This window comes from Pelobates fuscus, chromosome 2 (genome assembly GCF_036172605.1).
Source record: "Pelobates fuscus isolate aPelFus1 chromosome 2, aPelFus1.pri, whole genome shotgun sequence".
NCBI classification, from domain to species: domain Eukaryota; kingdom Metazoa; phylum Chordata; class Amphibia; order Anura; family Pelobatidae; genus Pelobates; species Pelobates fuscus.
The window spans coordinates 345009222-345036517 of NC_086318.1; the positions used below are offsets into that span (position 1 = coordinate 345009222).

The 27296-nt window shown below is 35.0% G+C and overlaps 1 protein-coding gene across 1 annotated transcript in view; it reads right to left on the reverse strand.

Annotated features, from left to right (window-relative positions):
* Positions 1 to 27296, reverse strand: part of SYNE1 (spectrin repeat containing nuclear envelope protein 1) — a 389325-nt gene that overhangs the window by 218494 nt on the left and 143535 nt on the right. The window contains exons 18-39 of the mRNA XM_063443606.1: positions 26726 to 26869; positions 25401 to 25574; positions 23603 to 23761; positions 19995 to 20159; positions 17386 to 17520; positions 17072 to 17230; positions 15279 to 15487; positions 14602 to 14710; positions 13208 to 13372; positions 12380 to 12547; positions 10718 to 10894; positions 9833 to 9973; positions 9256 to 9416; positions 7339 to 7489; positions 6601 to 6828; positions 5779 to 5877; positions 5071 to 5258; positions 4327 to 4450; positions 3714 to 3880; positions 2767 to 2920; positions 1050 to 1678; positions 200 to 379 (exon numbers count right to left, since the gene is read on the reverse strand). Coding sequence (XP_063299676.1) covers positions 200 to 379; positions 1050 to 1678; positions 2767 to 2920; positions 3714 to 3880; positions 4327 to 4450; positions 5071 to 5258; positions 5779 to 5877; positions 6601 to 6828; positions 7339 to 7489; positions 9256 to 9416; positions 9833 to 9973; positions 10718 to 10894; positions 12380 to 12547; positions 13208 to 13372; positions 14602 to 14710; positions 15279 to 15487; positions 17072 to 17230; positions 17386 to 17520; positions 19995 to 20159; positions 23603 to 23761; positions 25401 to 25574; positions 26726 to 26869 — 3986 coding nt within the window. The remainder of the gene's footprint in view (positions 1 to 199; positions 380 to 1049; positions 1679 to 2766; positions 2921 to 3713; positions 3881 to 4326; positions 4451 to 5070; positions 5259 to 5778; positions 5878 to 6600; positions 6829 to 7338; positions 7490 to 9255; positions 9417 to 9832; positions 9974 to 10717; positions 10895 to 12379; positions 12548 to 13207; positions 13373 to 14601; positions 14711 to 15278; positions 15488 to 17071; positions 17231 to 17385; positions 17521 to 19994; positions 20160 to 23602; positions 23762 to 25400; positions 25575 to 26725; positions 26870 to 27296) is intronic.

The following is a 27296-nucleotide window of genomic DNA, read 5'->3' on the forward strand; positions in this document are numbered from 1 at the left end:
AGAGGTAATTCTAGTAAGGTGGGAGGGAGTCTATGCTTGTTAGGTAGACTCCTTACCTTATTTGTATGTATTTCTCTACAGTTCCATTTCACTTACTATAGATGTTCAGATGTGCCAAATGAGTAAGTTGCTTAGAAACTGTCCATTTTCAATAGTACACTAAAGTACAGTTATTCTAAATAAGAAAAATAATACTTACCTTTCAGTAATTAGCTTTTGTGTATCCTCCCATGTAATTTGTAAGCCACTCAACTCTGAATCTGCATCTTTAGCTCGAGAAAAGTCCTTCTCAGCTATCTGCTTTGCTTTGTCCATGAGCCATTGCTTCTCGTGTTGATAAGAATTAATTTCTTCTTCCAGTTCTTTGAAAAATGTAAGCCTCCAGTGATAAAATAGTACACAAATAATTAAAGCTACAGACCAAAATATGTCAATCGTGTTTAGAAGCAGTAGTAAACTTTCAAAAGCGGCAGTAAGAGTTCAAAAAGGTACTAGACTGAGTTGGAAGGTTTTTTTACTACAACTACACTGAACAAAATGATAAACGCAACACTTTTGTTTTTGCCCCCCTTTTTCATGAGCTAAACTCAAAGATCTAAGACTTTTTCTATGTACACAAAAAGCCTATTTCTCTCAAATATGCAATTTGCACATTTTAGAGTGGCCTTTTATTGTGGCCAGCCTAAGGCACACCTGTGCAATAATCATGCTGTCTAATCAGCATCTTGATATGCCACACCTGTGAGGGTGATGGATTATCTCGGCAAAGGAGAAGTGCTCACTAACACAGATTTAGACAGATTTGTGAACAATATTTGAGAGAAATAGGACATAGAAAAAGCCTTAGATCTTTGAGTTCAGCTCATGACAAATGGGGGCAAAAACAAGTGTTGCGTTTATAATTTTGGTTAGTGTATTTACAACTACTACTACTGAAAATGAGAAATATTGTGCAGAAACACACAGAATCTTACATTTATTAACTAAACGTTCCTTTTAGTGTCATCTATTATGTAATATATAAATAATTCACACAGTTCAATTATTACCTTTGCTGAATTGCTGGAAGCGTTGGTTCTTTCAATTTTAACGTGTCTGCTTTTTCTTCAATCTTCTCTATACTCTTAAGGAGCTTGTCTCGACCGTCAATGAACGAGTTCCACAAAGCTCCAAAAGCCTCTGCTTCGCTTTGTTTGGCTCCAAGTGATGTTTGGACTGCCTCTAGCTCTAAGTTCAAGTTACTGACAAGTGCCCTGCATGATGTTTTCTGTCCTGAAGCACCACTCGTCAAATGACACTGTGCTTTGGTTAAAGTCACATCCAATCCTACAGACAAGGTTGCCAGTTTGTCAATTTCTTCTACCACATCATTTAACTCCTTTTTAAGGGACTCTGATTTCGCTTTCTCCAAACTGCTTGTAGTATTCACTGCCTCTTTCAAACGAAGGAGAACAGACATTGAGTTTGCATGGATTTGTAAAAACTCTTCCAGTTTAGACAGGGATTCTTGTCGTCGATCTGTAATTTGTATGGCTTCCTCAAAAAGCTGATGACAGTCTCCTACCCTTCCTTTCAATATAGAGTGGTCTTCTGAACGGGTGAAAGAGCAAACCCTTTGAAGCTGCTCTTCAAGTTTCTGTATTTCGTTCTCTTGATTCTTCAAATCTGTTATATTTTGCTGATGACAAAAAAAAACACAAATGAGAAAAAAATATTTTTAAGAGTTTTTATGATGTTAAGCTATAGTTGTATATATAGTTATATATAAATTATTTTTTTTTGTTTATAATGTGCATTTTATATGTTGTGAAATGAGAAACTCATTAAATACCATCTAAATTTGGGTAGATGTATAGGTAAAAGTGTTACTCAAGCACCATGACCACGTCAGTGTTTTGTAGTGATCCTAGTGCCTAGTGCAGAGTTTCAATATGACACTGCACACAGAGATAATAAGGCTAACTGCCAGTGGTGTACCTCCACCTCCAGCAGCATAACTACCCAGTTGAGAACTTTCCATGCTGGCTAATGTCAATTCTGTCCTGAGTATTCTCAGCCAATAAATGACTGGAAAAGCTGATTGTTGGTCAGCCAGCTATGACAGGAGACTTGGCATTAGGTGAGACCTAGGTAGGTGGCAATCCATAGTAAAATGGCTTGCCCTTTACCAGAGAACAAAAACATCATAACTATTGTAGCAGGATCTAGAGGTTATAAACCCACATTTTTTTAAATTAAAAAGACCGCACCAAATGCTCATGGATGAGGGCACAGAAGGTCCCTCTTTTTTTATACACATTTATTGGTGGTGGTGGTGGGGGGGGGGGGGGTGTCTTTGTTTTTTAGCAGCTAAACCATTTATTGAGTTTAGCTGCTTGAATTTTCTCTGGCATTAAATCCAGCTGAAATTTGAAAAAAAATGATTCAGCAGTTTTGGTCTATACAATTAAATTGAGACCTAAGCATTTACACGTACTTATCTTTGGAAACTTCTTTGGGTAACACAGATAAATATGACAGATACAATTCATAAATAAGTTACATAAGTCAATATAGGAGTAAAATATTGACATTAGATCTTGCATAGCAAAAACTCAAAGGTGCTGGAAGCTGGTAATATATGTTTAGTCTGATTTTTTAAAGCTATTTTAAAAAAACATAAAATGATTGTGCTGTGTAAATCACTCTATTTTAAACACATTATGAGACCTCACTAATTGGTAATATTTTATGCAATAAAAAAAAAAAATTATATAAAGATTTTACCGTGTTAAGACTTTTTGATGTTTGATAGTCAGAAGTGTTTATTTCAGCAGAACTGTGAAGTTCTTTCAGGAATTTGTTGATCCAGTGAGACAATTCAAGTAACATAACATTAAGTTTCTGGTGTTCCTCGAGTAACGATTCCATAAAATGTACTCTGGAAAACACAAATGGACAAAGTGATGGTTACTAATGAAATTCATGCCTATTAAATCACAATTTCTAATAATAAAACAAAAAACATTTGATTGCTAGAAGATGCTCAAGGGAGACACTACCACAAAAAACTACAATTATAACAGAAATTATCACTAAGCGTGCAGAGGACGCACAAATTCTGGAATCACAAATAATAGTTCTTAAGTAGTAGATGTTGAATGAACGCGGTTTTTATATTCCAATGTTTGTTTGCAGAAAATCTTCTGTGTATGGAGCTAAAATTGGATATTGCAAAGAAAATGGGATGCTTGCATTTTAAAGACATTTTATGGCACCAACAAAAAAAGTGTGAATGTTTTGTACAAAATTATTAGAAATGATGTTCTTGACTTGTCCTCGCCTGTGTACCTGATCACTGTATGAAGAGAATGGTAACAGGATAAACTCTCAATTACACTGATGATGTATGGGAAGAGGAGATAGAAATGATTGACTAATTTTGGGTCATATTCTTGAACTATATATAAAAAAAAATAATGTTTATTATGTACGTATTCTTTTTAAAATTTAAAAAATAGCATAATAGTTCTAGTTATTTTCCCTTCAGACGGTAGATTTTATCTACTATAAGTGTGTTATTGCGGAAACAATCAATACATTTAGGCATGTGTACTTTTAGGAAAATACATATATAAAAAATAGTGGCATGTGCCTTAAATTAGGGCTACCTACAGACAATTCCATCACTTACATGATATTTCTGGAAAATAATAAATACAAAAGACACTGACCTTTCTGAAATAGCTTGTGGTAATCCATTCCATCTTAGAGACAGTTTCTCCTTTTTGTCTTTCATTTCCATGACATTTTTTTCGGGAGTGGAAGTATACAGAGATTCCCACAACTGGACTAGTCCTGTGTATCGAAGTGTTTGGGCTGGCAGCTCAGCCTGTAGATCCTGATTTTAGTGCCCAGAGACATAAAACACAGATTTTAAATGATAAACCTTATGCTGCAAGTTAAGCAAATCAGGCAATATGTGATGGCACAACCAATGTGAATATGTAATAAATGTGATCAACAGCATTATAAAGCATCTAAATGGATGCTGCAGGTTTCGGTGGGTCCAAGTGGTCCAGCAAAGTATCAGGATGTTTTTTTTTTTTTTTTTTTATATATATAATACTTAGTACCAAAGAGTAGACCATGATTTTCAAACAGATAGCAATGTTCTCTTTCATTTGTAAAGTCCATGATGCAAACAGTTAAGAACTAATGTTGTTGAGGTGCATTGTACATCTACCATATGTAAAGCCTTGCTGAACTATTCACTTTAGATGTAGGCATGTCCCAGAATCATCAGTGTGGATATTTGCTAATAGATTATGTAAGAAAAAAACCTACCTGGATAGACTTTAATTTTGCCTCGAGCTTCGCTCTATCCGCTGGAAATTGGTCTTCTTCTGAGCGGATCAATATTTCACTTCTATCTAACCAAGTCACAAAGGATGATAATTCCTTCTCTTGTCTAAATGTAAAAAAAAAAAAAGAACAAAGTATATTATAACAGAATGTACAAGTGTTTAGATTTTGTCTGGATAATTTCTTGAAAATCGCAATTTCAAGATTTCCATTGTAAAATGTGAGCTGGCAACTGCAATTTTTTTGCTGTTTGGGTTTTAGGTATTGCTAACAGCTGTTGCTAAAGTCAGATCACAGAATTTCACTATGGGTGTATTGTTTTGGGACTGTCTCGATGGGTTTTACCTACACAGCCACTTTTATGGGGCCATTTAAGTGCATGGGATTAGTAACTATAGTGCACAGAATTTGTTAGTAAACGTGTGCTATACATATCTAAATCTGAATTTTTTTTATTTCATACTGACTTTGTGACCTGCATCTGGATACTTTCATGAACCCTTCCTATACAAACTCTGTTACCTAGTTAGAAGCAATCAGTTTGCCTATGGAGAAAAGGCAAGATGAATCACCGATTTACAGTTACGTTGCAACCACTTTGCACATGATATGCAAATTGGCAGGTTTAATGTTTATCATTTAAGAAATGTTTATCACATCATATCATGTTTAATAAACATTATACACAGCTGTTGCTTTACTACCCTGCTCTCTGGACTCACTTACCTCTGCCACTGCGCTAAGAGGTTTTCCAGCAAGGCATGCCTTTCTTTAGCTTGTGCTGTGAGAGCCTCATGTCGTCGCTGCAAGCTTAAAGTGTCTTGCGTAGCTTGATCCTTCTTAGAGAGATTGCGGGCACTAGCAGCCAGAGAATGTAGGCTGTTCATCAACAAATCGACACCGTGACAGAGATCCTGGTTATTGTTAAATAAAACAAAACAAACATATTTAAACGTAGATACTGAAACTCAACTCAACTATTGTCACAACTTGTCTGTTTTAATCTAAATTCTGAAATTATGTTTTCAACTCACCAAAATGTAGTGTTTAGTCAGTATACCCCAATGCCTTGCTAACTGCTCTACGGCTAAATATTCACTTCAATTTTTCATTTAGATTACAGTTAAACAGAGGATTTTATATAAAGAGCTGTTCTGCAACACAGTTGTAAAAGAGGAACAGTCACCATGGAAACCACGAGAATGTTCATGCAGATTGCTTGCTTTTTAGAAGTTTGTCCCAATATTACTCTTTTTACACGTCTCTGTATTTACATATGAACACGCAAACTATTCTCGGCCTTCTCATTTTTTCAAAGTGTTTATTTTGCAAATAGTATAATTTCGCTCTGTAATGGCACAGGTGAACTAAAACTTGTAAGAGACCTGCATGGGGATAATGAGTTTCTGGCTATTTTCAGTGTTCCAATTATACCTGATGTGAATGGAGAACACGGTAAGTTTCCGCTGCAGATGAGCAGTTATTAACAGGCTTGTTTAACACAGCTTCAAAATCAGACAGAGAGCTCTGCACCTAAACAATAAATACAACAGTTTAATATATTTGAAAAGGAAAGGGAAAGCTGTTAATACCCAGCAATGTTACAGTACTTATACTTCTATACTTCTTTCAAGTTTAATCAAAAACTAATTAAAAGGTCTTAAAAAATGACAGTTTCCATAGAGAAAAGTTGAGCCAAGAGATATACTTAAAAAAGAAATATACGGTAGTTACAAAGTATGTATAATAAAAAAAATAATACATACATAGACTATAAGCCATGTATTCTTTTCTTTTCAATAATAATAAAGTACTGGTAATATGAAAGATTTTCTTTAACTGCTCTATCTCCAAACCTCAGCATGCTTAACTGTAAATTTTAATCTAAACTCACCTAACATCCTGCACCTAAACCTAGCTGCCCAAGCACAAAGTAAGTAAATCTGTAAAGCATTTATCTGTATAGTGCTAAAATAACAAAATTAGCGCTGCGGAATTTGATGGCGCTACATAAATAACATAATAATAATAATAATAATAATAATAATAATAATAATAAATATTAATTTCTCAAAAAGGCAATTGTGAGCAGTTTCAGTAGATCAAATAATGCATCATTAAAAAATTTAAATACTTCTTAGCTATTAATTATTATACAATGCCTTTTTACTCAAAGATTTAATTTCAAAAATATTATGCAAAAGTTTTCCTGTGTAATTCCAATAAAATGCGTCTAAGTTCTGTATATTAATATACCTGTTTGAAGGTGTCCTCAAATTTCTGATGTTGTACTGCATTTCCCATGATGCTTTCTTCCATTTGATGGGCATGATCTTTGAGTGTATCCCAATGTTTAACCATTTGTGATAGTCGGGCATTGATACGCGCCATTTCTGCAGAGGTGATAAATCCAGCAAATGACTGGCTTTTTGCTTCAAGATTTGTGATCTCATTGGTTTTACTTTCTAGCTCCTTGATGATTTCCTACGAAAAAGTAGCGATAAGAGCACATATCCATACCTTCCAACATTTCAATTGTGAAAGAGGGGTACTTTAATTTTAGGGGTGTGAGTGGGGTGTGTGGCCAGGGAGAAAATGTAGGTGACTTACTGATAACATTTTATGGAACTAAAATGTAATTTAGACCAAGAGCAATGTATCTTAATAACACAGACTGATTTCTAAACATATTTATTGGAAGTATTATTGCTGTGGGGCTCAGACACACCAACAATATGCGGCTCCAAAATTGGGACTGTTCCTCCTAAATAGGGACACTTGGGAGGTATGCATTTCTGGACAATGTACATATTTATGGTTTTATATAAGAACTGGGCCAAGCATTTTGGATATTTACATTTTTGTTATAAAATCTTATCCGTTCCAAGATGGCAGTCTGCTTGGTACAAATTAGTACAGTTCACATACTCAGTCTGTAGGCTGATAGTGTAAATGTTACAGATCCAAAGTATATATAACCTTGTTTTTTCATACCTTTATTCGATTAACTTGTGCTTCTGGATGAGTAGCAGTTGACTCCAGCTCCGTTACTTCATTTTCTTTTTCCAAAATCCAGTTTGAGTGAGTTTCAAAATCCTGGTCAAATGCCTCCCATTTCAACTTCACTGTTTCCATTTTGCTAATACTTCAAATAACAAAGAAAACAAGAATCACATTAATGAACACACTTAATTCCCAATCCCAATAAAGTTTAAGAACTAAGTTAACTGGTGTTCATTATCCAGAAAAAACACTGTAGGGTCAAAAACACAAACATGTATTCCTGACCCTATAGCGTTAAAAGCACCATGTAGCCCACTGGCTCCTCCTTGTCCCCCTAAATATAGTGAAATCTTACTTGTATTGAAGTCTGCCTCTGCCCCTGATCTGCCTGCTTGGCTGACATCACCAGAAGTGATTCTCTGAGCCATTCATAATGCTTTCACATAGGAAGGCATTAAATTGGCTGAGACTGTCAAGGATGCACAAGACAAACACAGCCCTGGCACGTCAGCTTCTCCTCATAGAGATGTATTAAATCAATGTATCTCAATGAGGAAAGTTCAGATTCTCAGTGCAGAGAGTGCAGAAACTGAATGGTAGTTTTCGGGAGTGGTAGTATACATTGTGCAGCACTACCCCAGTTACTACCTCTAGTATCCACCTAATGAGTGGATAGTGGAGGGGTATCCCTAGGCAAAGAGAGGTGGCATCAAATTTTAGCACATGCTACATTTTAAAAGTTTTAGATTCTTTATACTTTTTTTCCTTTCCTATTTTAATTTATATGCTAGTAGGTAAATTAGTTCATTCTTGTTGTGCCCCAGAGAAAATGCAGACTGTGTATGGGCATGTACACATTTATCTGGGTCAGTGAATTCACCACAATTTTGGAAATTAGTTTAACTAAATTTATTCAGAACACAAAGGTGTGCTCACCATCATTTAATCGCTTTGTGCAATCTTTAGATTTCAATGCGGTGTCCCATGGCCAATATAACACTGTGGCACGTGTTCATAGTAGCATTTGCACGACATTTGATCAAATATATAGTACAGCATTTATTATTTATTTTAAAAACTAATTACGCAGCGCTTAGACCAAAAAACTGTCATGCAAAAATGCCAAAGTCTGTTTTTGGCATTTTTGCATGAAAGTTTTTTGGTTTACGCGGTGTGTAATAACCTTTAAGATGAAATAATACATGCTTGCTGCTATAAACACATGCCTAAGTTTGTACTAACCTGCGCATCATTATTAACCCTAGTAAACTCTGAAAATATTCTCTGAAATTGACACTTTAGAGTAGAGTGTATATCTAAGGAGCCAGATGTTTTTTGGGTATGCAGGCTGTACATCATGCACCATTTGACATACTCACATAGCATGGGTGGGATTTAAATTGTAGCTATGGATATCTGTGATGTCTATAACAGCCCCACTGTATTGTCAAACACACATCTGATGAGTGCTGATACCACTCCCATGTTTGCAATAGGTTTCTGTTTTCAAATAGCAGCCAACATCTGACATTCAGTTGGTTGTCCAATGGTTACACATCAGGAATTAATTTCTACTCGCCAGAGCTGAATTTCCACTTGCCCGTATTAATGTATAGACTAATTTCCAACTAGAAATATATCCTAGTTGTTATAAGCGCATAGGCAGAAAGACCCAAAACAATCCACCTTCCTCACGCATCCGTAGAAGACCATTTTTTATTCTCTCACACACAGAATTATGTTACCATGACAGCAATAAACTCCAAGGACATTTCCTATTACTAATAAGGGATACCTATTCAATAATCTTAAATGTATGCTGCATGTTTCTGATTATCTTGCCTGATTTCATCTTTAAAAAAAAGTTAGTGTTTAAACCACAATAAAAAGAGCAAACAAGGAACCTACTTTTCTTCAAGGGATTCTTTGACAGTTATGACCTTCTCCTCAATGGATTTAGTTTGCTCTTGAAGTAATTGCTTGCCTTTTGATCCAAGCTTTATCTCAGATGATTGCTGGACAAGGCTTGCAGCCTGAACCGAGGTGGCTTCATTTTTCTTACAAACATCCTATATGATTGAAGAAGTGCGCACATTTTTTTTTTTTTGGTTAACAAGGAGTAATTTCTTACAATGAGATTTCATGAAAATAGTGAGTGAAGGATTTAAGTTAAAAATCTTAAATCTGTGAAATATGAAAACATACTTATATTTTCACACCTTGATAAATCTTTTCTAATTATCTATAGAAATATATTACTTATTTTTTAAATAAAAGTAATATTCATCTCTAGTACATGCAGTCTGCAGTCCATATTATACAACATGTGGGTTGGTCCCTAGTGGAGAAGATTTGCAGTTGACATGACTCTAAAGTAGGCGGTACAATCTTTACTTACTTGGCTATCACTAGTTGCTAACATTAATGTATAACACCAACCGCACTGAGCCCTGTTCTAAGTGCTAAAACGCTAATTACATCTTACCTTTGTCTGTTGAAGCTCTAATGACAAATTCTCTAAAGTCCCAAAGTTCAGAGGCCTTTCAAGAGTAGGAGCAACCTGCTTCAGATACTGTGCTATGGCTTCTTTACCAACATCTATCTGCTCCCATTTGTTTATTGTGACCTAATGAAATAGGGGGGAGGGGACAAAAATAGCAAAAAACATGAACAAATATTCTTATATGCATAAAAGTATTATGGAAGTTTAGGTGCAAAAAGTGTTAGGGTGAGAAGAATGCAAGTGCAAGAAACAACAGACAATGCATGTAAAGATGGAGAAACTGCAAAATAATCAACAAAATTAAACAGAGAAAAAAACAACATAAGAGTTCAAAACTTTGCAAAGGAGTAGAGCAGAGTAAGGTGCCTTACCAAAACTATCCAGTAGATGGAGAAAAAACCCAGTAGCTACAGCTTTGGGGATTGTATTAAAATTCCCTTTAACTGTGCATGCAAGATGGACAGCTAGAGTTTAGGGGAATGAGAACATTAATTTGGAGGCAAGAAACAGAAGGAACAGACACAATATTATTCATAAGGTTCTGAATTTGTAAAGGCCAATTTTGAGAATATTATTTGTTAGGTGTCAGGGCAATTTTAAAGAAAATTAAACATGTGGGCCACTAGGTTGATTATGCGCTGTAATGTAACAATTTGCCTTAGAATTGATTCTGATGCATTTAATTGGCCCTAAAAAGTACTTGCAATAAATCAAGAATGGCTCAGGAATTAATATCCAAATTGTAAGTCTCATAAAAATTTAATTGTTGCACTGAAACAAATAGTAGTGTAAGGGTTAATAAGACAGCAGCCAGGCACCCATTGTGGGTCACATGTCTATAAGTAACAAAGTCAAACAGTCTCTTACCTTCAATTCCCCTTCCTGTTCCACCATTTCTTTTTCCACTGTATCCAGTTCGGCTTGCATACCTTCTAAGTCTTCTTGAGCTGAGGGAGCTAGACCTCTTTCCTCTTGAAGTTCCTTAGCTCGAGCTATCTGGAGCTGAACATCCTGCTTCTTTGTCTGTATCTTTGCTATGTTTTGCTAGAATCAAAATAGGACATGTCGTTTTTTTATAAATATGCTTTATGAAGTTACATATTGCATCATTTTTTTATTCTCATCAATTGCATAAATTTTCGATTTTCTTCCCTCTATTTTCCAAATGGTTTCACTTTGTAATTCAGTATTAGCTAAACATATTTAGTATTCTATTAGATCATTTTATATTAGCACCTTAGATAATAAGCTTTAGCAATTTTATCAGCTTTTTTATAATTTTGATAATTCTTATTAATTGAAGGTGAAAATTAATATATCCTTGTTGTCCGAAAAGCTGACTAGCAAGCAAATACATTGTGATCCGAAAAAAAACATGTGCAAGTTAATCCAAATGTAATTTACTGTAGTTGTCAGGATGTTTGTGAAATAATATTTTATGTAATACAATAATTGAAGTACACAACATCCTATTTCTTCATCTTATTTTTACTTGCTTCAGTTTCTCCAACCTTATCACCCTTCAACAAAACAGGTGACTTATTTTGGGGTTGAAAGGTTGCTGTTGTGGTTCCTAAAATAGTACCTGTCTTGAACCAAGGAGTGCCTGGACCACTAGAAATCTTGACGGTAGTAGGTACATTAACTTATGATCAGCAATAGAACATAAAACACAGACCATAGTGTAGTATATTAAAACAAAGTATAATAAACAAAAACCAACTGGGCAAACTCATATGTTGCTGAGCCTATTAGTAAGCAGGCTCAGACTAAAGGCGCTCTTTACAGGTATAACCTCAGAATTTCTGCTCCCAGTAACAGTTTTCACCCACAAACTGGTAAAAAAAAAAAAAACTTACTGGGAGCAGATATTCAGAGGTTATAGCTGTAAAGAGCACTCCAAATGTGCTGGAACAACACATCCAAACCATGGAGGCCCCAACTTGCAGGACTAAAATATCTGCTGCTCACGTATTGGTGCCAGATATCAATGGACACATTTAGAAGTCTTGTGAAGTTTATGCCTCAACACATCAGCTGTTTTGGTAGTATGGGATCTCCCTATACAATATGAATCAGTTGGTTTGAAATAAAGCACCACAAGTGATATGATCATTATCTGACAGGTTAGCACATTGCTCACTAGTGATGGTTTGCTCATCTTTTTAGTAGATAGTTTACGTTAATTGTTAAATTCACAGCTCCACCTATTGAGATAAAAAGGTTTTTCGCTATACTCTAACTTGGTAACATTTTACCAGGGAATTGCAAACTTCCCAAGATTACTAAACTGAAAAAATACTTGAGATTATGTTTTTTTCCAATTCACCTATTTTGACCTAAAACTACCAGAGTTGCTAAATGTAGAGCATACCTCACTTACAGGATTTTCCCAATTTGGCTATTTTGACCTTTTAATACACTTTGAGTGCTAATTTTAGTGAATAGTCCTGTGCATTTGATGACAATGAAGCCAGGTCCCCGGGTTAAGGAACCTCCAGACTTGAAACAACATGGTTCATGATATACCTGGTAATGCAGGAGCAATCCTTGAGCCTCTGCAAGGCTTTCGGTGTCCAGTATTTTCTCAGCTTCACATTGGGCATCTTTAGAACTAGAAATGAGCTCATTTAACACATTTTTCACTTCTTCTTTGTATTGTACACAGTCACCAACAGAATAAAGAAGTTTCTCAGCCTGTTAAATGGATGAACAAGTATAAAGACAAAGGCTATAATATAACTGCAGTTAACAAACAAAATGACCACAAAATCAAAGTTTATTTTGAATCATTAAATGTTTAATAAATCCCCTTCACTTTCATTTTCTAGTGTAATACCACAGAATATAATCTATGCAATATGTTTTAATTTCCCAACTTCATAATGCTACATCTCTTATTGAGATGGGAAAGGATGAAAGATCGCTAGGAGTCAAATCTATAGTTTCATCAGGAGCTAGTGTTACTGCAACTGGAACACTAACAATCATGTGAGCATGATGCTTTCAGACACCAACTACAGTTATGTGGTAAGATAAAGGTATTTGTATTTCATAGGGATTGCAGGGATTGCCAATACTAACAGTGACAGATACAGCATCATTCTGGCCTTTGGTAGTTTACAGGTTTCACCCTCCCCCCTTCATACTTCACATAAATACGGTGAATGTGAGCATGCAAATTCATGGTTCTAGGGGCCCTGTCCTTATGTCATTACCTAACAGTCACCTAGTGGTTAATATTGCACTATTGCCAAGGTGAATGTCAGGGATCTCCCATATTGGATCACCAACTCATGTTGTTACCACACACCGTGTACACAATTTGCTTTACATTAGAAGTGCAATGTATCTTACCTCAATTAATAGATCTACAACGCCTTTAAAAGTCGTTGAAAGCCTGGACAGCTCCTTATTCTGCTCCTTCACCTCGGATTCGGCTGATATCTCAGTAAGAATGTTAAGCCTATCTATCAGGTAACTGAGGTTTGCTTCTTGTATGATCACATCTTGCTTGATTCCCTAAAGTAGATAAGATTCCTTAAATATCTGCATCTAACACCTTTAACAGCATTAGGTAATCCTAAACGTTCCACTGATAATTTGTAATATGGATATTAACATTTTTTTTATACCGCAATATTCTTTAGTTCTTTAGTTTGGATTTTAAAATACAGCAGCTGGCCCTTAGCTTCTGTAATGCATACATGAAATGGCAATTAAATTAAATGGGGCTGCTCTTTCGTGCCAAAAACAGATTGATGTAGCCTTTGTAGGAGATAGGAGGTACAGTTCTCTTCTGACGACGGCACTTTCTATAGTTCATTTTATGAGGCCAGGATGGACTCAAGGGCACGTACTGTATATCACAATTGGACTTCTCCAAGAAGTCTGAAGAACATGGAATGTCAGAGAACAATTAAACAGTGCATGGCATTCTTGACTCTTACAAGCAGATTTGTTTAAGTGTTGCAGACAGTTGTGTGCCTTTCTTTGTGATTTTTGTTTAACTTATTAAATCTTTCCTAACCGTCATGTTTGAATGCATGCCATTTTCATGCAAAGCAACTGATTTATCCACCTTTACGCCATTTTGACTGACAGAATAGTGTTCAGTTTAACATCTCTTTTTTTCCTGCCACCTAAATTTGGTGCACTTTTCTGAAATGTTTAATTCTGTGACAAATAGTGGATTATAGCCAGAGAAAAGCCACAATATTTTAGAACATTTCTAGAACAATTTTATCTATACAAACATATTAGAGTCCAAAAAGATTATCATACTTCTCCTCCATCGTGTCATTGTTACATGTATAAGAACATTTATTCCTAACCTATAGAGTTGATTACAATTCAGCTATCATGATCATTCAAATGACAGACTAATTTTTACAGGGAGAGAGTCATAAATAGGTTAACATATAATAAAACCTTATGGAAAATACAGTGACATGCTAACCAAATGTCTCAATTTGTAATGTAGATATATCCAAATTGATTACCAATGCACCATTGACTTGCTATACTGCTCAGTTTTGGGAGATTTGTAAAAGTGTTGCTCTTAGAGAGCCAAGTTGTAAAAGTGGAGCAATCCACCCTGTTGTTTCCATGACAACTACTTCACATTCACCCACTTTTTGTCAGAGACATTTTTATAGCTCTTCCACTAGTAGAATTATTCAGGGCTGCAGCGTAACTGTATCATGACCATATGGGCTTAAATCCACCACCTGTCCCAGTTTTAAAATCACCTCTACTGAAGCTTTTAAAACATTGTATTGTGCAGCATCTTTAGCACCCTCTTTTATTTCCTTCAGCTGTTTCTCCTTTGCCAAAACCCACGCTGATAGATCATTTAACCTATAAATAAAAAAAACACAATAAACAACAAAGTTAGGAATTTCAAATAATAGGAACAGTTCTAATCATCTTCTGATTTGTCTCTGCATTTTAGTTTGTTTATTAGACTTGGATATTTGTTTCATTACTAATTTGGGCCGATTGGGTGATCATTCAAATTCCCGAATTCAGAGCCGAAATGTAGCTGAACCACGAATGAAACAAACTTTGCAATAGGTGGGTATGTTCGTTTTGATTTGTGACTGAATTCTGACAGTCACTTAATGTTGATTTTATTCACATATCAAGCGAGAAGTGACAAAAAGGAAAAAAAGGAGAAGCAATAAAAACAATCTGTATAATATACAAAAAGACCTTTACTGTTCCTCGTCTTTTTTCCTCTGCATATACTATGTTTAACATATGCAGCAACACAAATGCACATTTGATAGTTTGTACCAATACTTGAGGATCACATTTAAGGTTCCAGTTCTAGACAGTGCCATTATGTGTACAAGTACAGCTGATTCCCCTTTAAATTGTTCCTTCAATTAAAATAAAATGTGCTATTAAGTAATTTAGACTATACCTGCTTTTATAATCCTTCCATTTGCTTGGATGCGCCATCAGATTCTGATGAGTGATGTCAACCTGAGCTCTCAAATCTCTCATGTATTCTTTGCAGTTTTCAATCACCCCCTTTACAGGGTCTCTGTCTTGTAATTTCAGACACAGCTCTTCAATTAAATGTAACCTTTTTTCACACAGTTGATGGAATCCCTTCTCACTGAAGAATGCCTACAAGATCATAATGAATAAAACAAACAGTAGAAAATAAGAAAAGGAAAAATTATAAATAAAACAAAATAAAAATGAAAATTGTGTTTTTCTTCAAAACTAGCTTTGTCAACCTTGGTTAAAGAAAATACATTGTTTTGTTAAACTGATAGTGAGAAGTTGTAAGTATACTTTTAAAATCATAGAAAAACTTACTGCTTTTACAGTATTTTAAAGAAAACAAGTACAATAAATTTAAGTCAACAAGTACAATAAACTAGACTCAGCAGACAGTTATAAATCGATCGCACACATGTATAAAAAATATTAATCATGAAATCACATATGTAATAGAAAGGACTGTTCTTCTGAGGTCTGTGCCAGCTGAGACACAGACATTGCTTTCTAAGAAAAGATAGTGGGGAAAAAAGTTGCAACTGCACTCACTCCTCTAGAAGATTTTCTGTGGATATTTGGATGCTGTTTAAAAGATCTGATGCGTGACGTAAATTAAAATGATTGCTTTTGCTTCTATTTTTTATATTAGATTGTAGAGCTGTGGTAAGCTCTCACGCAAAAGTCACAAAAGTTAATATAACAGTGGAAGTGACGATTAGATAATGGCAACTTTGAATGTGACAAAAACAATTTATTATTGGAATATTTGTACCAAATAATCAGCATCATTTCAACCTCAGAATGTAATTCAAGACAGTGCACAATATGTGCATAATAGTAAGGATTTGTTAAACAGACCGGAGGTGTGTTGAACAATTTGTACCTTCAAAAATGTTCTTGTATACATGCCAGTTCCAGGTGTCCGGATTAGCAACAATCTTAACATTTTAAGTGACTAATGGCAAGTCCAGAGTAGGATTAATATTCCTCTGGGCCCTAGGCAGGTTCCCAGGTTGGGGCCCCCCTTTATTCTTCACATAGGGATGGTAAATGGGGTCAACCAAATTAATCGTTCCAGGTGCCCCTGTCTAACTGGCTCTATGGTTCCTCCTACTCTGAAGAAGTCTTGCTGGAGGTGTTACCATGTGTAGGAATTTTCTTCAATTTGTAAGCTATTGATATGTATTATATATATAATAGTGATTCATGTACTTGAGTAAGTTATTTAGAACAAGACTAAAGAACACATGAAATGTTTCTCCAGTGTAGACACATATCACATAAAGCACCGTAGTGAAGTTCTATGATGCACTCATACACACCATATATTCTGATATTTTAAAGAAAAAACGACCCCACTGTCAAATCTCATGGTAGGACTAACAATTAATTTCAATGCCCTTCCCATAATTCCATAATGTCTCACAAGTGTTAGAGGTAATATTTCCATTTCCTAACAATCTAATTAAAAGAATGCTGACATTTAAAAGACAAATCTATGTGTGTATATACTGTCTTTATATATATATATATATATACGAATTTGTATAAGGTATAAAAACAGCAAACCCTGTTTCTATGAGTGCTACGATACTACGAGGGCTAAGATCCTGTTAATAAATTAGAAAAGAATAATGGAAAAGAGAAAGGAAAATAAGGACGACTGTCCTTGTGGCAGTGAGAAGGACAGATGGTACGCATACACACCCTGTGTTCTTTAATTATCTTTTCACTTCCATCTACTGGAAGCATTTTATTCTCTCGTGCCAACTCCGTCTTACTTTCCTTGACCGTTGTTAGAATCCTGTTCTTTTCCAAGTCAATTTTGAGATGTAATAAATGATAGGGAGCTTCACCCTGAAAGTCCTGTCGTAATGATGAATAGAAACAATTAGGTTTATATATCACAAAGGTTTATTTGAAATGCATATGCACAGTTTGTTTGCTCTTTTAATAATAACTAACAATAATAATATCTTAAAGTGTGCATTTTGACATGTAACAGAGATTGTTCTGCAAACCTTCCACTGCTTGTGTAGCTTCCTGACAGTTTCTTGGAGTGGCTTCAGATCGTGCTCAGGAAGTATATCAGTCAGCTCGTCACATGCTTTTAAGAAGGTGTTCAGAACCTTCTGATCCAACTGACCAAAAAATTCCTGTGTAAATAAACATAATAATATGAAATTATTTTGTAACTACAAAAACAGACTAATTACTGTGATATCTATTTCTTTCCATGGGCTTGATAGATGAATACAGCTACTCCTCACTTACCGACCTGGGTTCCATTCTTACGACCTGGTTGTAAAACAAATTGGTCAGTAAGTGAGGATGTGCTACAGAGCATGCGCACCAGTGCAGGTCTATGTTCGGTGAAATTTCCCCGAACATAACAAGCACAGCAGAGTAGGGAATCCATCAAATCTATGTTCGGGTAAATTTCCCCAAACATAGACAAGCGCAGTAGAGCAGGGAATCCCTCTAATCTATGTTCGGGGAACGTTCCTTGAACATAGATTAGATGGATTCCCTGCTCTGCTGCACTTGTCTATGTTCAGGGAAATGTAGACATACGCACCAGATCAGGGAATCCCTCTAATCTATGCTCGGGGCAAATTCCCGGAACATAGACCAGCTCCCTAACGTGGGAAATCCCTTGAATCCCCACACTAGAGAGCTGGTCGTAAGTGCGAGTCGTCGTAAAACAGGTAGGTTGTAAAGTGAGGACCACCTGTAATTAGAATTATTTCAAGGACAGATTGTATTTTTTTTACACTGCATGGTGGGTGACATCATCCATATAATGCATGGGTTGGCTCAGGTAGCATTTGCAACCAGGTAGCATTTGCTATATGTAGCTACTGACATTTTAATTCCATCCTCCCTCGTTTATGTTGAGACCTTTGATCTTGTAGTTTATTAAGATCTCTTGAATAAAGACATTATTTTCCAATAATACACAGTTCACTGTTATGTATCATATGTATGGAATTGTGATTAAATACAGTATGTTTAATTCTGTAAATGTAACAATACATGTTGTTGTTTTTTTTTTTATTTTGTGGGCAAAATATCATGAATCAAATGTTAGTATGAATTGCTTCAAACTTAGTTACTGATTCAGTATTGCTTAGAATCTCAGTCAAGTTCTGTCATAAACGGCAGTGCTCTGGAGAGAACTGAAAAGTATTGTTAGACTGGAATGAGTTATTTAAAAAGTGAAATTATTTATAAGGAGTGGTAAATGTCCAGTGTGTAAGAAGAAAATAGCTACATTGGATAGAATAAGTTGCTGGTTAGATGATGTTAACCTGTCTGAGTTTAAAGGCATATAGCATAATATCACATTCTAAGTGGAAGAAGCAGAATGTGTGTCAAATTTTTTTTTCCAAGTTTTGAAGGAGCTAAGAGTACTTACTTCTGATTTATTTATTAATAATTTTAAATGCTACTTGCAATTCTCAGATATACAACACATGTAAGTGTATTTATTTGATTAACTTTTTCTTTAAAAGTCACAGAGGAAGGGAACCTTGAGCACTCCAGATGTTCTGGACTACATCTCCCTTGATGCCGGTATTATATCTGTAAGAGCATTATGGACCATGTAGTCCACAACATGGTGGCCAAAGTCATAATAAAATACTTTCAATTCTGATTCAATGGAGGACTGTAAGGTCCCAAACAATGCTGCTATAGACTAACTAAATCCAAAAGTTTCATTTAAGATAATGCTCTGTTAAGATTTATGGATTCTGTAAAATATGTGTGCATTCCACTTCCTTTAGAGATACGTTTAGTAAAATAAAGAAGAGATACTAACAGGCCATGTGAAATAGGATACCAACATTGAGTGGTCAATATTTTGCTGTGCAATGATCATTATTATCAGTTGCTTTAAATAAAATGAGTGTGCCTCATTTTGAAGTCCTTTTTTTACTGTACAATACATTTAATAATTCAAAATAACTAGCTCTTAAAGGGACACTATACTCACTAAAATCACTACAGCTTAATATAGTGGTTATGGTGTCTATAGCCTGTCCCTGCAGGCTAACCAATAAAAATGTTGCTTTTTCAGAAAAAACACAGTGTTTACATTGTTGTCTAGTAACAACTCTAGCGGCAGTCACTCAGATGGACACTAGAGGTGATTCCAAACTCAAGATCCAAAGCTATGCATTGAGACACTGAATGCTCCCCATAGAGATGCATTGAGTCAAAGCATTTCAATGAAGAAGTGATGATTGGCGCAGTACAGCTGATGATCTCAGCCCTGGATGTGGGGACAGCCATGGCAAGACTGGTGTGGTGAAGGAGAAAAAGTAAGTAAACTTACCTTTTAACTCCACAGAGAGTTGCAGAAACCTAAACAGCCACTCTAGCACTATAGTGTTAGGATTCCATGTTTGTGTTCCTTTAACACAGCCTTGAATAGTTCACAGTCACACAACTTTCTAATTGTGTACATAATATCTGGGGAACAGGAGTCATACTTCTCACACATTAATTATGACCCAGGCTAACATCTTTTGTAGGAAACCCTAACACCATTTTCAGTGTAATTATGACTCGAGTTCAGAGATATCTTATTTGATAATGTACAGTTACCATACAATTGTGTACTTACAGTGTGCTTCTTTAGTAGATCCTCTGGGTTTCCTTTCTCTTTGAAATACACTTCAGCAGTTTTTAGAACTTTCTCAAGTTCTGCTCTGGATTCTTCAAACTTCTTCATCATGCTAGTGTTAGCTTCTACCCTTTTTCGCCAATCCGCAATCAACTTTGTTGTGGTCTTGAGTACAAAAATAATTTGTTTATTATATTGATGAAATGACACCCTGTAACCCATGTATTCCAGATACTCATAATAAAGATCTCACTCCCTTTATCTCTAGCTGTATAGTTGTTCTTGCTCCAGGTTATTCTGACTTATGAGTAAATGACGTATTTATAAGAAAGAATATTCATGAACTTTGGCATGTTAAAACGTTTCTGAAACAGTATGTAAAGTCACAAAAACAGTTTTACAACAAATAGTAGAGGTACACACGGTACATCTAACATTCTGAATTTGGTTACAACTTTGTTATAACACAAGTACTATGCAGTTACACACAACTGTTTATCTAAGATGATCGAGCAAAATAACAAGTACCAACTAACATTTAATTTTCATAAAAAATCATATATAAAAAAAAGGAAAAAATATTTTAATATGAGACACAGTGCAGAACATAGCATAAGGGAAACAGAAGGACATTTTTACCAAACCATCATGACATACAAAAAAAAAAAATAATGAACAGGGCATGTAGGAAACAACTCACGAGTAAAAAAAAAAAAAAGCAAAACAGTGTATATGAATAATATAAAATAAGATAAAATTAAAAAAAAATTTAAAAAATTTAAAAATAATGTAACAGTGATTAACAGAACAATAATGTTGCTTCACTGTAACTTTCATAACCTGATATGTTCTGTATTGATAAAACAGCAACTGAGCTAAGAGGTTTCTCTTTCACTATCAAGACTGAATGAGACTAGCAATACATGGAAATAACATTCCATAATGTATCACTTTAACTAAATGTCAGTATTAAGATTACACTAAACTTCATAGTGCGTTCTTTCCCCTATTTGAAAAATGTGAAACAACTGAATCTGTATGTCGTGATATAAAGCAACCACTCAAATCCTTTCAGCGTTTGACACCCACCGTTCCTAATGAATGCTATTATTGTCATTAGGTACCCTTCGTTGGTTTAATCGTAAAACTAGCACCTGCAGGAAGAGTGAAAAACAATTACATGTTGACAGTACCTGCAGGTTGCCAAAAGGTAGATGCTTAAGCTATCAGAGAGCACCTACACGTGATTAGTAGTAAGTGTTGGTAATATTTTAGAAATTACTATATTTGACCTATAATAACTTTTTCAGGTACATTTAGGCTGTACCATGAATATCATTTTTCAATTACAAAAATAAAAATAAAAAAAAATCAGTGGCACATGACTTCTTTATTTTAACCCTTAAAATAAGTCAGTTAGCATAAATCATATAAAAGTAGCTTAACTTTTCCCTAACAATATATATTTGACAATTTTGGCTTTGTTAAAATTTAACCAAAAATTTTATATTTTTATATCAAGTGAAAAAAATTACGATGGTAAGATCCATATTTCTCGTGAGGATTATACAATTTGGCGTTTAAATATTTGTCAGTTATTTTTCAATTATTTGTCAGTTTATTTTAAATATACATAATTATGGGTTGTATGTAGCTAAGCTATTGGTACAGAAAAAAGGCAAAAATAGGGACAGTTTTACTGGAAACCCCCCCCCCCCCACTAAAAATGTCTCAAGCATGCGTGATTGCACTTAAGGACCACTAAAGGCACCCAGACCACTTCATCTTAGTGAAGTTCTAGCGCTGCTATGTAAAACATTGCCATTGAGTAGGCTTAAACACACCTGTAGTGTTTAGTAGTTAGTAGAAATTCTCTTTCCCTGCCTTACTCCTTGCTCAGAAGCAGGAAAGACCATAGATACTATCTGTTGGTTTTCAAACAGTGTCTGAAGCAATGTGCATGGGTATGGCTGAGGGTTTCTGTCATATACTACAGGTATGGATGAGTTTTTCTCCTTTATTTTCCATGTATTTGAATTTTTTTTTTAAATGGTATTGTGATAAAAGGTGTAATTTAAGCTTGGAATGCTTTAGCAAAGTGGGGAATTCTTTAATTTGAACGTTTGTTTTTCAACAAAAAAGTGAAAACAAATACCAGTTGGTGTCAGGGCCATACCTATTTCACTATATATATTTTTCTTGAATCTGACAATATAGCTAATTATATTTGAATATACTTTGTATTATTTATTTATAAAATTGTAAATTTGACTTTTTGTATTTTAAATTCAATGTAATTGTATTTATTAACTCGTCTCATAAAATAATACTTGTTTTGGGAAATGTGCTTCTAAATATAGAAGAAAAGTAAAATGTTCTTATTTATCAATGTAGCCTTATATGGCAGAAAAAGAGAAAAGTATACGTCTTCATTTACATATTTAATACAGGTTATTAAATATGTATTTTCCTTCAATAACTCTTGCATAACTGTTCCACCCTGAAATCATCAATGCAATGTAAAAAGACATATTTTTATATTTGCTCAGTGCAGCGGTTAAGGTGCAAAGAGTTGTCAGCTTCCAAATTCCATGTTAATGTCAAACTAATGTTTGACAAAAAGCATGGCTCTCTAAGCCTGTCAACCTATTTCACCTTGGTTAAAGTAGAAGAGCTTTTCCACATTAGCCACTATCGGTCTTAGGATGGCAATGACAGGCTAAGGGTCAGGTCAATCCAGCCTACTATTGGGTAAGAGTCACCAGTTTTGTCAAATAACCAACAATGGTTTGACACTAACCAAAGAAATGGTGAGTGGTATATATATATATATATAATAAAAATATATATACAGTCCTTGCACTCACGGTTGATGAAAAATTTCCGGGTGCTAGAAATCCAGGGAAGAAAATGTAGTTCTCAGGTAGGGATCAGCACTCACGGGCTTAAAGTATTACAATTCCGAAGTTTATTGAGTTTCCATTAAAATATGATAAACGTTTCAGTCCACCTTGGGACTTTCATCAGGATCAGATCATGCGAATGAAACGTTGATCATATTTTAATGGAAACACAATAAACTTCGGAATTTTAATACTTTAAATCCATGAGTGCTGATCACTACCTGAGAACTATATATATATATATATATATATATATATATATATACATACATACACATATATATATACACAAGTTCCAAAAATACCAACAATTGTAGAGTTGATTTCTGTAGTCAGAAGTAGGTGAAGATTGTAAAATACAATACCATAAAGATAAAAAAAAACTGCACTTTATCGGTTGAAAAAAAATGAAATGGAGACATACACAATGTATTATTTTTATTTTAAAACTCTTTTAATAGGACGCACAATGTATTTCCTACGCAGATTCCTACAGATAGGTTAAGGCGCGTTCCCTTATTGCTTTCTGTTCTGCACCGTGTCTCACAGGTATGTCTGGCAAACAGGTAACATGAAGATTCGGGGAAATGAAGGAGTTAAAAAGCTGGAAAGAAAAGTTCTAAGTAAGGCAACTCAAAAGAATACAGATCTAAAAAAAAAAAGGGATAGTGGAGAAACGTAGAAAAGGCATCAGCTGCAAATCACCTGAAACGCAGCTTGGGCGTCTGACAATTTCTTTTGAAGTGTAGATCGGTCAAAATGATGCAAGGTTTTACTCATAGCCAATGCCTTGTGAACAGCCTGGCCATTTTTCTCTATAATGCCCAGAGCCTTTTTACAATTATCTTGGTAAATCAACAGCTCCTAGAAGAAAGACATTTCAAATATGTTAAAAAATATTACCATAATAGTCTTCCTTTTCTTTCATGACCCTTTGGTTCTGCTGTATGAATTTATTGTAACGGGCAGACATCTTCATTTTCCAGTATATTAACCTACCTAGACTGACAGACAGCTAAACAGGCAGACAGAAAGATAGCATAAAAAGCCACTTCTTTTGAAATGTATCAATATGGAAAGCATACAGTTTTGTCCTATCGTTTTCAACACTGCTACCCTCAATCAGGCAGGGTCATCCTTTGAAGTTATAAATTACTGAACCCCTTGAAAAATGGCAGCACATGTATACATTATTTTTTATTGACTTATGGAGAATTACAAATACGCTTGCTGATAAACATACTGTATACACATACACACATACACGTATACACATGTCGAGAGTGAGGCAGCAAACAGTTTGTTTTGTGTGATTTGCTTATCTTTGACTTTTGATTCACAGCACAAAAAAAACAACGTTGGATAAAACAGTTTGTTCTATACCTGATACAAGCCATAAACTTTATAATCACTGTAGCCACCCCCCTGGGGCATGTTTGCAGCAAATGTGCTGTAGGAGGTAGGAAAGTAGCTAAAAATAATTGTTTTATTGTCTAGTATAGATTAGGTAAAAGGGTTTCCAAAATATATCTATCCATCTGCCGTTGATCTACAGAATATATTTGACTTGTCCTGCCAATACTCAGTGACTGGCTAAGCATCACAGTACTGCAGCTCAACAACAGATGGATATAGCAATCAGTCTGTTATGTGTAAAATATGTAATTTTTTTTAAACATGGAGACAATATATTTTATGTATTATACCATTTAATTATTTATCGTCCGTCATAATTTGCCATTGCCCACTGTATTAACTTGAAATAGTTAAAAATATGTTTTATTATTGTAATTAAAACCAAAATAGCCATTGTAAGTAATCAGAAGATTCATTTAAGCCTTTATACTTCTCCTCTCACTACGTCCAGGTTCAATATGTGGCTACTTATCATTGATTAATAGTGATGTATCATTGAAATATAAAATATAGCATACCAATTTACCTGTATGTTTTTAGGACTTTTAATTCACGTTTAGTCTGCTGATTTAAGAACTGTTTTATTACATTGGCTTCTACTTCCTAACTCCTGTTTTGCATACATGCTGTTATCTCTACATGGCTCATTTCACTAATAGCTTACAATGTCTTAAGTGCTATACACGAATCATTAAACAATATTTATGTTGATACATTAGTTTGTTAAAGAACAGAAAATTATCAACTGGGAGGCAAAGTGCACTTTACGAACACTAACTGAGCAGATGGAGACATCATTTTAAAATGATGGAAATTTAAAGTGCTGTATGTGTGCTTTTATATTAAATTCAGCATCTGAAGAGGAATATGACAGGTAAGTAATTTGCTACTACAAAGTTTGGTTAAAACTGGACAAAATAAATTAAGTACAACATTCACAAGTATAAATATCTATTTTTCTGGAAACATTTTGCTTCTGTTAAAACCGAATGTGGAACATTTGCTGAAAATTCTTCTGCCTATATTGTGCATGTATGTGGTGCCTTCGTGCACTAAATGATTAATCCTTGAGTTATGTAATACATACCCTTTGCTTTTGCTTAAAAACTAAAGATGATTGCATGTCTATATCTGACATAGATAATATTTCACTGAGTTTTTCGAGAGCTTCATAGAAATTCGTCATCTGTTGCTCAAATTCCCCTAGCGGTGTAAGCAATTGCTGAGATTCATAAAGCAATGGAGGGTAGCGTTCCCTTATCTATAAGTGCAATAGGAGAAAATATAATAAATTCATTTTATCACAAGTCTAATGTTAAAAACACAATATCAAGGAGACAAATGTGGACATTATTCTCTTAAAAGTGTGAAAACAAGTGATAGTGATACGTGTAACAGTGCAAGAATCTGCTTCTAATCTCATTCACCAACTGCTCAGTAAACAATACATATCAGAAAGTACTCATATTTATATTGGGCACCAATTGCTGTGCTCGTGCTGAGGGCACTATGACCTAGCAAGGTGTGCTTCAGCAGTTTTCTATTCATGGTCTGTACTGCATGGGGCCACCGCATCTGACCATCTTTGTCATTGCCAGTGACACAGCTTGTGTAACTGGACCCTCTCCCAATGGACCACCCACCCCATCCCAATCGCATATATCACATAGATGAGGTAAAATTAATTATATAATCGTAAACAAAACATTTGGTAAACAGTATTAACAATATAAATATACACAATAGCAGCATACCTTTGTGATCAGAGGTGGGATCCAGTAATTCAACTTGAGTTACTGGTAACACCAAAACTGTCCACAAATAGAATGTGCATCTCAGCCTGGCATTAACGCATGCAAGTCTGACTGGCAGCCTCCCAGCAAGCCCCACTCAGGGCATAACATACGGAGAGTGCTAATGAAACAGTACCTGAGAGCAATCAGCACAGCATGAACGTGTCTATAGATATGCTTACACTGGGGACATTTTACTGGCATGGTGGAGGAAGAGTCCCTATTTTGAGAAGTCAACAGCAGTCAATAATATAATAATATATGCCAGCAAATAAAACATTAGAAATATTATGTACAGAACGTTTTGAGGTGTACAGTTACGATGTACCGCTATATATAAAGTAGTTACAACAGGGCCATGGTGTTTATGATATGGAGAACTGATAAAAAGACATAGTAGTGACATAATTAATCAGAGATTAAAACACATATTATTTTTACTTCTAAAGGAAGGACAGTGTGTGCTTTCTAATGTAATTGTTGTACAAAAGGGCTGAAAGTTGGTATAAATTGACAATTAACTGAATAGAAGTCATTGTCAAAACTCCAAGATATCTAGGAAGCAGTGCTGCAATAAAGCAAGCAGTAAACCACTTGCATAATTTATCAAACTTCTTACTTTGTTTAACTGATCTTTAATTCTTGAGACAGCGGCAAGCATTTCATTGGCTTCTACAGCGGGGGATTCCTTTGTGAGAAGCTGAGCCATTCGTGTTACTGATTTGTACTGAGCTTCTATTATTGGCATTTTCTGCTTAATGTCCTGTAAAAAAACAAAAACATTACAAACAATGGCAATGCAAGTGAGTATTATGCAATAAATATGTATCCTTTTTAGATTGCTAAAACACCACTCTGGTAATTGTTATGGCATCCTTATTACCATATTACCTTGTAACAGTACAGACATATTAACGAATGTGGATAGATGGCATAGATTAAAGGAATACTATAGCATTTGGAATACAAAAATACCCCCCTCCCCCACTCCCCCAATTAATGTTAAAAAAATATATAAAAACTTACCTTTTTGCCATCTTTGAGACTCACTCACTGCGTCCACCTGCTCCTCCCACATCATAATCTGGCAGTTGTTGCTTCTACATCTTCTTGACTAATTCAATGCTACTCATAGAGAAGCATTGTGGGTGAGAAGTACATGTGCAGTGATTGCCACGCTCCTTCTTTCA